Source organism: Hylobates moloch, unplaced genomic scaffold, assembly GCF_009828535.3.
Source record: "Hylobates moloch isolate HMO894 unplaced genomic scaffold, HMol_V3 SCAFFOLD_5, whole genome shotgun sequence".
Taxonomy (NCBI): Eukaryota; Metazoa; Chordata; class Mammalia; order Primates; family Hylobatidae; genus Hylobates; species Hylobates moloch.
In genome coordinates, this window is record NW_026652280.1 from 81349749 (window position 1) to 81360547 (window position 10799).

Here is a 10799-nt window from a genome sequence, read left to right on the forward strand (position 1 = left end):
GAGGCCAAGGTGGGAGAATCACCTGAGGTCAGAATTTGGAGACCAGCCTGGCTACCATGGTGAAAACCCATCTCTATTAATAATACAAAAATTAACCAGGCGTGGTGATGCACGCCTATAATACCAGCTATTTGGGAGGCTGAGGCAGGAGAATCGTCTGAACTCGGGAGGTGGAGGTTGCAGTGAGCCGCTGAGATGGTGCCATTGGACTCAAGCCTAGGCAACAAGAGCAAAACTCCGTTTCCAGAAAAAAAAAAAAAAAAAAGCTCTGAATTCCGAGCCTTGACTAACACACTTTTTGCCTCACTATCTCAAGCAGAGGGTCAGAGAAGCAGGGGCTTTGCAGGGTCCTGAGGCAGGGGAGAGAAACACCCACCAGCACCAAGCAGGATCTCCCAAGGGCCAGACGGCAGAGCCTATCTGGGACACTTGGTGGTGGCAGTCGAGGTAGTACCTTCCAGAATCAGAGCAAACCTCCAGCCTCTCACCTGAAAGGCCAGTGCCCCCGGTGCCCCCAGGCTCCCACTGCACCTGTGTGCTCATCTGTCCCATGCAAGTCGGACCACGGCCAGGTCCCCTCCTGAGTCTGGGGCCCCCTTCATGTGGCTTCCTCCTCCTGGCACATCCCCCGCTTCACCCCAACCACCAGCATCACCCATCCACCAGAGGCCAGCTCAAATGCCAGCCCTCCACGTGCCCTCTCCCCTCTGCCCAGCTACCTTTCTTGGGGCAGCCCCCTTTCTTTCTTTCTTTCTTTTTTTTTTTTTTTAAGATGGAGTTTCGCTTTTGTTGCCCAGGCTGGAGTGCAATGATGCAATCTCGGCTCACCGCAACCTCTGCCTCCCAGGTTCAAGCAATTCTTCTGCCTCAGCCTCCCAAATAGCTGGGATTACAGGCATGTGCCACCACAAGCCCAGCCAATTTTGTATTTTTAGTACAGACAGGGTTTCTCCATGTTGGTCAGGCTGGTCTCGAACTCCTGACCTCAGGTGATCCACCTGCCTTGGCCTCCCAAAGTGCTGGGATTACAGGAATGAGCCGCCACACCCAGCCTGGGGCAGCCCCCTTTCAACTCCCGGAGCACCACTTCCTTCTCTGACTTCCTCCATCTCCCCACAGAGCATTCCCATCAGTTGCACCCATTTCTGTCTCTCCTCCTAGCTGTTAAGTTCCTCAAAGACCCAGGAGCCAGCTATCCTGTCCCCAGGACCTTGCACCATGAAGGTGGAAAGTAGAGAGCAGAGTCTGAGGCTATGGGTGATGTGACTCCTGCCTAAGACCCCTGAGGCCATCACAGCTGCCCCGGCCAGACCAGCCACTGCCCACAGAGGGATCCACTAGTGGCGGCACTTGATGGGCTTTAGGTGCCCCCAGTGGTCCAGCTCATCTTCCTTGCCCATTTCAGCTCCATCGGCCACACTTTTGTTTGTTTGTTTGTTTGTTTGTTTGTTTGTTTTTGAAATGGAGTTTCGCTCTTGTTGCCCAGGCTGGAGTGCAATGGCGTGATCTCGGCTCACTGCAACCTCCACCTCCTGGGCTCAAGCGATTCTCCTGCCTCAGCCTCCCAAGTAGCTGGGATTACAAGCACCTGCCACCACGCCCGGCTAATTTTTGTATTTTTAGTAGAGAGGGGGTTTCGTCATGTTGGCCAGGCTGGTCTCAAACTCTCGACGACCTCAGTTGATCTGCCCTCCTCGGCCTCCCAAAGTGCTGGGGTTACAGGCAGGCTACACCTTTCAACAGTCCCTAAGAGGGGAGGGATGCAGACACCTGAAATCCTCAAGATAGGCTAACCTCAAGAGCCCAGATGATGGGACACAGAAGGAAACTTAAAAGAAAGAAGGCACTTCTGAGATGCTTTATGCAAATACAAGCAAATGTATATGTGGATTCTTTTTTTTTTTTTTTTTTTTTGACATGGAGTCTTGCTCTGTCAACCAGGCTGGAGTGCAGTGGCGCGATCTCGGCTCACTGCAAGCTCCGCCTCCCGGGTTCACGCCATTCTCCTGCCTCAGCCTCTCTGAGTAGCTGGGACTACAGGCGACTGCCACCACGCTCGGCTAATTTTTTTGTATTTTTAGTAGAGACGGGGTTTCACCGTGGTCTCGATCTCCTGACCTCGTGATCCGCCCGCCTTGGCCTCCCAAAGTGCTGGGATTACAAGCGTGAGCCACCACGCCCAGCCTATATGTGGATTCTTTTTGCCTTTTTTTTTTTTTTTTGAGACGGAGTCTTGCTCTGTCGCCAGGCTAGAGTGCAGTGGCACGATCTTAGCTCACTGCAACCTCTGCCTCCTGGGTTCAAGTGATTCTTGTGCCTCAGCCTCCCAAGTAGCTGGGATTACAGGCATGCGCCACCACACCCAGCTAATATATATACATATATTTTTTGTATTTTTTTAGTAGAGACAGGGTTTCACTATGTTGGCCAGGATGGTCTCGATCTGACCTCGTGATCCGCCTGCCTCAGCCTCTCAAAGTGCTGGGATTACAGTCGTGAGCCACCGTGCCCAGCCTTCTCTTTGTTCTTTTTTGCTCTGTTCATGCCTTGTTTTTCTCCCTTTGCAGTCTGCCTTGGAGATCATTTCACCATCAGTTCAGAAGATCTTCTTTCTCTGTTTTCAGCCACACCGCGTTTCATTGTAAGGACACACCGTAACGTACTTGACAAGTCTTTGTTGGTTGCTAGTTTAGAACGTGTGCTCCTACCGGTGTTAAGGCGTCTCTGAGTGGGACCGTTCAGGGGTCACCATAGCCTTCAACTGTCACATGGCACAAAGGCGGATTCATTCCAGGGATTCCTGTTTAGCAAGCGTTGCGTACCTTGGCTTACAGCAGCCTCAGCCCTAAAGGAGGTCAGTCAAGTAAAGGAGTCATATAAGAAAATAAAGAATTGCAAAGTTACAATATTGTATAATGGGCCCTGTAAGCAGAGGGGGAAGAGAGGCCCGTGGGGAGAGTTGGCACCCATCAGAACGGCCTGTCGGGGAAGGCTTCACTCCCTATTTTCACCCCCAACCCTATTTTTCCCAAGTCTTCTCTATGTCAGGAAATAACGCCCCATTCCCCCAGCTGCCCAAGTCAGGGTCAGTTCATCAGGAAAGGGATATCAGACCATGTCACTCCCTGATTAAAACCTTCAAGGGCTTCCCACTCTGAGTGTAACGGCCTTAGAACGAGGCCTGGTGTGCTCTGGCCCCTGAATGCCCCCTACGCAGGCACAGCAACCCCTTCGAAACCCTCAGGCACAATGGGGTCCTTTTTTTTTTTTTTTTTTTTCTGAGACGGAGTTTTGCTCTTGTTGCCTAGGCTGGAGTGCAATGGCGTAATCTCAGCTCACTGCAATCTCTGACTCCCAGATTCAAGCAATTCTCCTGCCTCAGCCTCCCAAGTAGCTGGGATTACAGGCACCCACCACCACATCCAGCTAATTTTTGTATTTTTAGTAGGGACAGGGTTTCATCATGTTGGCCAGGCTGGTCTCAAACTCCTGACCTTAGGTGATCCACCCGCCTCAGCTTCCCAAAGTCCTGGGATTACAGGCGTGAGCCACCATGTCCAGCCTTTTATTTGTTTATTTATTTATTTTTATTTATTTATTTATTTTTGAGGAGTTCTTGAAGTGCCACGCAATGCTTCTCCATGTCTATCTACCCCAATTCCCGACTCCTAGCACCACGTCTGGCACATCATAGGTGGTCAGCATTTATTGGATGAATGGATGGATTGATATTTGACTGAGTCTTGAAGTACGAATAGAATTTGGCAAAGTGGACAAGGCAGGAAATGTGTATTCAGGCATGAGGCTTAGCTTGTGCATAGGTAGAAAGGCATGAAAAAACATGGAACATTCTCGAATCCACAAATAGTAAGAGAGGGCTAAGTCGTTGTGTGGGGGAGAAGAGAAAAGAAGTTCAAATGGTAGGCAAAGGTCAGTGGGCAAGGGCCTTGTAAATTGCACTTGAATTTTATTCTATAGGCAAAAGGAAGAGTTTAAGAGTTTCAAGAAGAAGGACACAACCAGTGGGTTTTAGGAAGATCATTCTGATGGCCTTTCAGAGGATGGCTGAAGAGAGCAAGCTGGGAGGCATGGAGGTCAAGTCAGGGGATTCTGACCAGGCCAGGCTAGGTGCTATGAGGCCCGGGCTTTGGAGAACCAGGAAATGGCAACTGGAGGCAAGAAACGGGAGAAGGCCAAAGCCTGGGAACCATCAACACTTAAGAACAGTAAAGAATAAACATCTAAAGGGAACAAGAAGGAATGGCCAGAAGAAGGAAAACAGGAAAGAACTGAGGCGTGGGAGCGCAAGAGAGAGAATGGTTCGAGAAGGAAGCGGTCACAGGTGTCAAGGCCGTTGGGAGGTCAAGTGAGATAAGGACTGAAGGTCCCACCAATTGGGCCATCAGGAGCACAGGACTTGAGAGCACTTCTGGGTGGGAACAGACCCGCAGGGCTCGGGTTTCTGATAGGAATTCTGGAAGGGTCCCTTTTATGCAACATGCTTCAATCCAGGGGCCTCCGAAGTCTGATCACAGCAATGCTCCGAACCATGTCACTTTCCTGGCTTAAGGTTCAGTCACCCTCCTCAGAGGGAAGCCTATGAAGTGTCAGGGTCCTGAGTCCTAGTCCTAGTCCTGTCCCTGCCACTTGGGAGGGACCTTGGGCCTCATTTCTCCAGGTGGGCTCCACAATTGCTTCTCTTGATCTGGACTGCCCCAGCGCCCAGGTTCAGTGAGTGACACAGGCATCTGGGTTTCCACATCCTCTGACTTGGGTTCCCTTCACTGCCTCCAGGCAGGGCTCGGCCCTCCACCCCCAAGTGGCCCATTGTGTGAGCTCAGTTTCAATGGGGACAGAAACTGGGTTGAGAAAAGGGAGTATTTACCTATCCCACCAAGCCAATGCCAAGTAAATAGTGCGGTATCTTACCTGGAGCCCTTGCCCTGCCCTTCCCCATCTGGGCGCTGCTGCCTGGAGCATATAAAAGGCACCTTGCTGGGCATGTCTCATACTAGCCCACCAGACTCAGAGACGGAACCAGAGACTGGCCAGAGCATCCCCCTCCTCTACCATGAAACTCGCTGTCGCCCTTACCCTGTTCACACTGGCTCTCTGCTGCAGCTCTGGTGAGTGCTCAGAGACCCTTCCCTCCCTCCTGGACTTAGGAACTCTCAGGAACCCCCAGTTCTGCTCAGAAGAAGGGGTGAGCTGCCCATTCCTGCTCTGGAGCTGCTGGGAGGACCTAGGCATGCTGAGTCTCAGAAAACTGGGTCTGGCGAGCAAGCTCATCTTGGAAACTTGGAGAGAGCCCCAGGCTGTGAGGAAGCCTAAAGAGGGTCCCATCTTCCATATCCAACAACCCTCAGAATCCCAGGGAATGGAATAGCCTGGAGGGAGGAGTGGAGAACACCCCATAAAGATGAGTGCATCCAGCCTAGGAATAATGAGGCCCTCATCCCAGACCTGGACAGACCCCAAGATGTCGAGACCTTGGTGCAGCCTCCAAGTCTGGGGTCTCCACTCCATGCTGGCAGCTGAAGTCACTGGAAGGGGAGCTGCAGGGACTCGTGACCCCAAAAGAAACCCAACCCAAGACAAGGTCTCTCATTCTGGGCACAGAGGAACAGAGGAATACTCCAGAAAGAGATCTTCCCTTTGGGGAACTGCCAACCCAGAGTGGAGTTTTCTAAACATTTCTGTCCTCTGCAAAAGGGATTAGGAGTCTCTGAGTAGTTGCTGCTGTCACTAAAAGCAAAAGAATTGTCGGCGGGGGAGAGGGGCAGAAAGAGAGAGGGCGAGAGGGGGAGAAAGGAAGGAAGGAAGGATCACAGCTCTCTCCAAGATCCCCCGTCTTTGGGGAACTGGGTTCTCTAACTCTGTTTTTCACTCTGCGTCAGCCTCTTCCATTCTCATCTGAAAATGCTGTTGTTAGTTTTTAATAAACAAACTCCAATTAATTCACTTGGAAAGCTTCACAACACCCATGGAGATAAGTTTTATGACCCTTGGGAGTTAGAAAACCCAAACCAAGAAGCAGTAGGAACAACTATTTTGCAGAGAGGTTTATTTGTTTTTCAGAGAACATGACATCATTTTGGACTGAAATGTGTATTAATTAGAAGATCTCAGTGCTGTCTGCTTACAGAGGTGGGTGGCTGAGCAAGATAGGACTGAAACATGTAAGGGGTGGGTCAGAGATGCATTTGTCTATCTGTGTGCACACGCATACAATATTTAACACTTACTTCACACAATGTGCCAATCACTGTCACCCTTTCACATAGTATCTCTTTTCATTCTTTTTTTTTTTTTTTTTGAGACGGAGTCTAGCTCTGTTGCCAGGCTGGAGTGCGGTGGCGTGATCTCAGCTCACTGCAACCTCCGCCTCCCGGGTTCAAGCGATTCTCCTGCCTCAGCCTCCCAAGTAGCTGGGATTACAGGCACGCGCCACTGCACCCAGCTAATTTTTGTATTTTTAGTAGAGACAGGGTTTCACCATGTTGGCCAGGATGGTCTTGATCTCTTGACCTCGTGATCCACCCACCTCGGCCTCCCAAAGTGCTGGGATTAGTAATGAGCCACCACGCCTGGCCTCTCTTTTTATTCTTACAACGACCCTATGAAGTAGGGATAGGGATATTGGGCCAGGCATAGTGGCTCACGCCTGTAATCCCAACACTTTGGGAGGCCAAGGTGGCTGGATCACTTGAGGTCAGGAGTTCAGGACCAACCTGGCCAACATGGTGAAACCCTGTCTCTATTAAAAATACAAAAATTAGCCAGGCATGGTGGCGCATGCCTGTAGTCCCAGCTACTTGGGAGGCTAAGGCAGGAGAATCACTTGAACCTGGGAGGCAGAGGTTGCAGTGAGCCGAGATGGCATCACTGCACTCCAGCCTGGGCAATAGAGTGAGACTCCATCTCAAAACAAATAAATAAATAAAAATAAAAATTAAATTAAATTAAAATTAAAAAATAAAAAATAAAATGAAGTAGGGATATTGTTCCCATTTGACAGATGAGAAAACTGAGCTACAGAAACACAGAGTGACTTGCCTGGTGACACAGTAAGTTACACAGCAAGGACCTAAGTTCTGGAGAGGGTCTGACTTGGAGTGGCCATTTCTAGTGAGGCCCTAGAGTCAGAGGAGGGAAGGCAAATTTGTACAGAAGGCAGAGAATTCAAGGACAAGGGATTTGAGACTCACTGGGAAGATGGAGGCAAGCAGCGGGTAGAAAATGGTGACTTTCCCCCATGTACCTGAGAAGAAAACACAGTCTGGAAGCTCTGTGTTGAAGGGAATGAAGTGGTACAAGTGGCTGCTCTGTCCGTGAGCTGAGTGTGCCACAGGGCCTGCTGCGCACATGTGCACACCTCTTCCCGGCCAGGTTCGGGGGCCCATGTTTTGCTGGTACAATCTCAATGGTCTCTCTCTCTCTCTCCCTCTCTTTCTTTCTTTCTTTTTTGAGATAGAATCTCGCTCTGTTGCCCAGGCTGGAGTGCAGTGACGAGATCTCGGCTCACTGCAACTTCTGCCTCCTGGGTTCAAGTGATTCTCCTGCCTCAGCCTCCCGAGTAGCTACGATTACAGGCACCCAGAACCACGCCCGGCTAATTTTTTGTATTTTTAGTAGAGACAGGGTTTCACCACGTTGGCCAGGCTGGTCTCGAACTCCTGACCTCATGGTCCGCCTGCCTCGGCCTCCCAAAGTGCTGGGATTACAGGCATGAGCCACCGCGCCTGGCTTACAATCGCTCCTTCCTGCCAGAGCCTGAATTTGTCACATGCCCCCAGTGAAGCATGGCTCAGGGCATATCTAACCACTCATGAGAGGTTAGATATTTCCAGTAGGAAACAAAACCCTCAGTGGCCTCTTCCCAGCCTCCACACTGCATTAAAAAAATCAGGCCAGCAGCTTCTATTATCAATACTCTGACTTGATCTCTAACAGAAAGAAAAATGGCACCTTGCTCACCTCAACCCAAGAAGTTCAAGGAAGACTGGAGCAATCCACAAAAAGCTGGCCATAACCCAGAAAGTATTTGCACAGCACCAAATAGGCAACCTCTTAGAGCACCAGCAGATCTTACGCTCTAGTCCATCGATGAAAAGGCTGCTATCTCTCGCTGATGGGCCTGGCTGTTTGCATCTGGGCAGACCCAGCCAGAGAGCTAGCCAGCTTGGAAAGGGGCCTGGAGACATGTGCCTTCATTCCTCTGTGTTGCAGCTTCCGCAGAGATCTGCCCAAGCTTTCTGCGTGTCATCGAAACCCTCTTCATGGACACACCCTCCAGTTATGAGGCTGCCATGGAACTTTTCAGCCCTGATCAAGACATGAGGGAGGCAGGGGCTCAGCTGAAGAAGCTGGTGGACACCCTCCCCCAAAAGGCCAGAGAAAGCATCATTAAGCTCATGGTAACCAGCACCCTTCACTTCACACTGGTTAGAAGTGGCTTCCCCAAATGGGGCTGCAGGGTTGCCCCAGTTTTCAGACCTGTTTCTAATCCAGAGAGGAGAGTCACAGTGCCACTGTCCCCAGGCAGGCAGCACAGTGAACTTTCTAGGAATCTCCTCTTCCTTTTTTTTTTTTGAGACACAGTCATACTCTGTCGTCCAGGCTAGGGTGCAATAGCATGATCTTGGCTTACTGCAACCTCCACCTCCCAGGTTCAAGCGATTCTCCAACCTCAGCCTCTTGAGTAGCTGGGATTACAGGCACCCGCCATCATGGCCAGCTAATTTCTGTATTTTTGTAGAGATAGGGTTTCACCATGTTTGCCAGGCTGGTCTCGAACTCCTGACCTCAGGTGATCCACCCACCTCAGCCTCCCAAAGTGCTGGCATTACAGGCGTGAGCCACCGCGCCCAGCCTCCTCTCACTATTTTGTAAGAGGCTTTTGAGAAACAATCCAAGCCCTGACTACCTTAGTTCCTCCTAGAGTTGACTGCACCTCTCGGTTGATGTTTAAGTTTCTGTGGCTCATCATTTCTGCCCAACTATGCAATTCATTCACTGTTGTGTTAGGTTTCTCTGTTTCTTTCTTTGTCTCTTTGTTTTAGGAAAAAATAGCCCAAAGCTCACTGTGTAATTAGGATTTAGAAGCGGAAGATCCCCAACTGCTCCAGCCTCTGCTGCTGCCATGTTTGAGTCCATGCCCACCAGCCTTGCTCTCTTCAATAAACCACAAGCATCTCACTTTTGTGCCCCCTGCGTCTTTCTGGTCTCCTTGTTATGGTGGGGGGTCTGCCCCTATCATGGTAAGGTGAGCCAAGACAAAAGGAAAGCAGCCGAGCTCTGCCCTTGGATCCCAGCAGAAATCTCTGTGCTCTTCCAAAGCTCCTTTCCTCTAGGTTTCTGCCTCCAACAGAGCTGAAGCCCCCTCCCCTTATATCAGACCATCTACTCAACATCACAGACTCCACTTGTCCAATAGAACCAGTGATCCCTGCCCCAGTCGGTTCCTAACTCAGTGAGTTCTGGCTCCATCCTCCCTGCTGGGCTGCACCAGCCTGAGGAGCATCCGCGATCCTTCCTTCTCTAGCCAACCCAGGCTACCTCTGCAGGGCCTCTGGAATCCTTCACTCCAAGTCCACAGGCAACACCCCCATCCCTGCATGTACAGCCCCTGGGGCCTCCTCTCTGGCTCCCAGCCAGACTCCAGGGCCCCCACAATCCCTTCTCCAACAACCCAAAGGAATTCTTCTCAAGTGCAAAGTCCCTCCCCATCCTTCAAAGCTTTCCAGGGCTCTTAATGTAAAATCCTAAATCCTGACGATAGTGGCCCCTCACCAGTCTTTCCCGTGCCCCTCCTTCCCACAGCTCCCTCATTCTGCTCAGTCCCCATACACACTCCCACCTTTCCTGCCCTCAGTGTTTAAAAAGAGCCAAGGCCCTTTCAACCTTAAGACCTTTGTACCAGCCACACAGCCCTGGCTGCTCAAAAAGTGTGGCTGCTGGCCAGGCACGGTGGCTCAAGTCTGTAATCCCACGACTTTGGGAGGCCGAGGAGGGTGGATCACCTGAGGTCAGGAGTTCGAGACCAGCCTGGCCAACATGGTGAAACCCCATCTCTACTAAATATACAAAAAATTAGCCAGGCGTGGTGGTGCGTGCCTGTAATCCCAGCTACTCGGGTGGCTGAGGCAGGAGAATCACTTGACCTGGGAGGTAGAGGTTGCAGTGAGCCCAAATCGTGACACTGCACTCCAGCCTGGACAACAAGAGTGAAACTCCATCTCAAAAAAAAAAAAAAAAAAGTGTGGCAGATTGGTTTTGGTTTTTTTTTTTTTTTTTTTTTTTGAGGCAGAGTCTCGCTCTGTCACCCAGGCTGGAGTGCAGTGGTGCGATCTCTGCTCACTGCAAGCTCCGCCTCCCGGGTTCATGCCATTCTCCTGCCTCAGCCTCTCCGAGTAGCTGGGACTACAGGCGCCCGCCACCACGCCCGGCTAATTTTTTTATATTTTTAGTAGAGACGGTGTTTCACCGTGTTAGCCAGGATGGTCTCGATCTCCTGACCTCGTGATCTGCCCGCCTCGGCCTCCCAAAGTGCTAGGATTACAAGCGTGAGCCACCATGCCCGGCCGGCTGATTGGTTTTTAAAATTGCTCTAGAGCAAAATGTGCAAAGAATAGAACTCATCCTAAAGATGCATCCATGTGGATATAAAGACCCCCAAATCCCCGGCCAGTTTCATGGCAGCCAGCCCCTAGCACCTAAATAGAAGTGGAGGATTGGCTGGGCTTGGTGGCTCATGCCTGTAATTCCAGCAATTTGGGAGGCTGAGGTGGGAGGATGGC

General features: G+C 50.9%; 1 protein-coding gene across 1 annotated transcript; it reads left to right on the plus strand.

The window, feature by feature from the left end:
* The first annotated feature begins 5008 nt into the window (after positions 1 to 5008).
* Positions 5009 to 9198, plus strand: SCGB1A1 (secretoglobin family 1A member 1). Its single transcript, XM_032153088.2, has 3 exons — positions 5009 to 5126; positions 8230 to 8417; positions 9063 to 9198. Exons 1-3 carry the CDS (start codon positions 5072 to 5074, stop codon positions 9093 to 9095), a joined length of 276 nt encoding a protein of 91 aa, XP_032008979.1. The 5' UTR covers positions 5009 to 5071; the 3' UTR covers positions 9096 to 9198.
* Positions 9199 to 10799: the final 1601 nt, after the last annotated feature.

Coding starts and splice junctions, on each gene's coding strand:
- SCGB1A1 (XM_032153088.2), top strand. CDS start 5,072: ATGAAACTCGCTGTCGCCCTTACCCTGTTCACACTGGCTCTCTGCTGC. Junction 5,127..8,229: donor GGCTCTCTGCTGCAGCTCTG/GTGAGTGCTCAG, acceptor TCTGTGTTGCAG/CTTCCGCAGAGATCTGCCCA. Junction 8,418..9,062: donor AAAGCATCATTAAGCTCATG/GTAACCAGCACC, acceptor TCTTTGTTTTAG/GAAAAAATAGCCCAAAGCTC.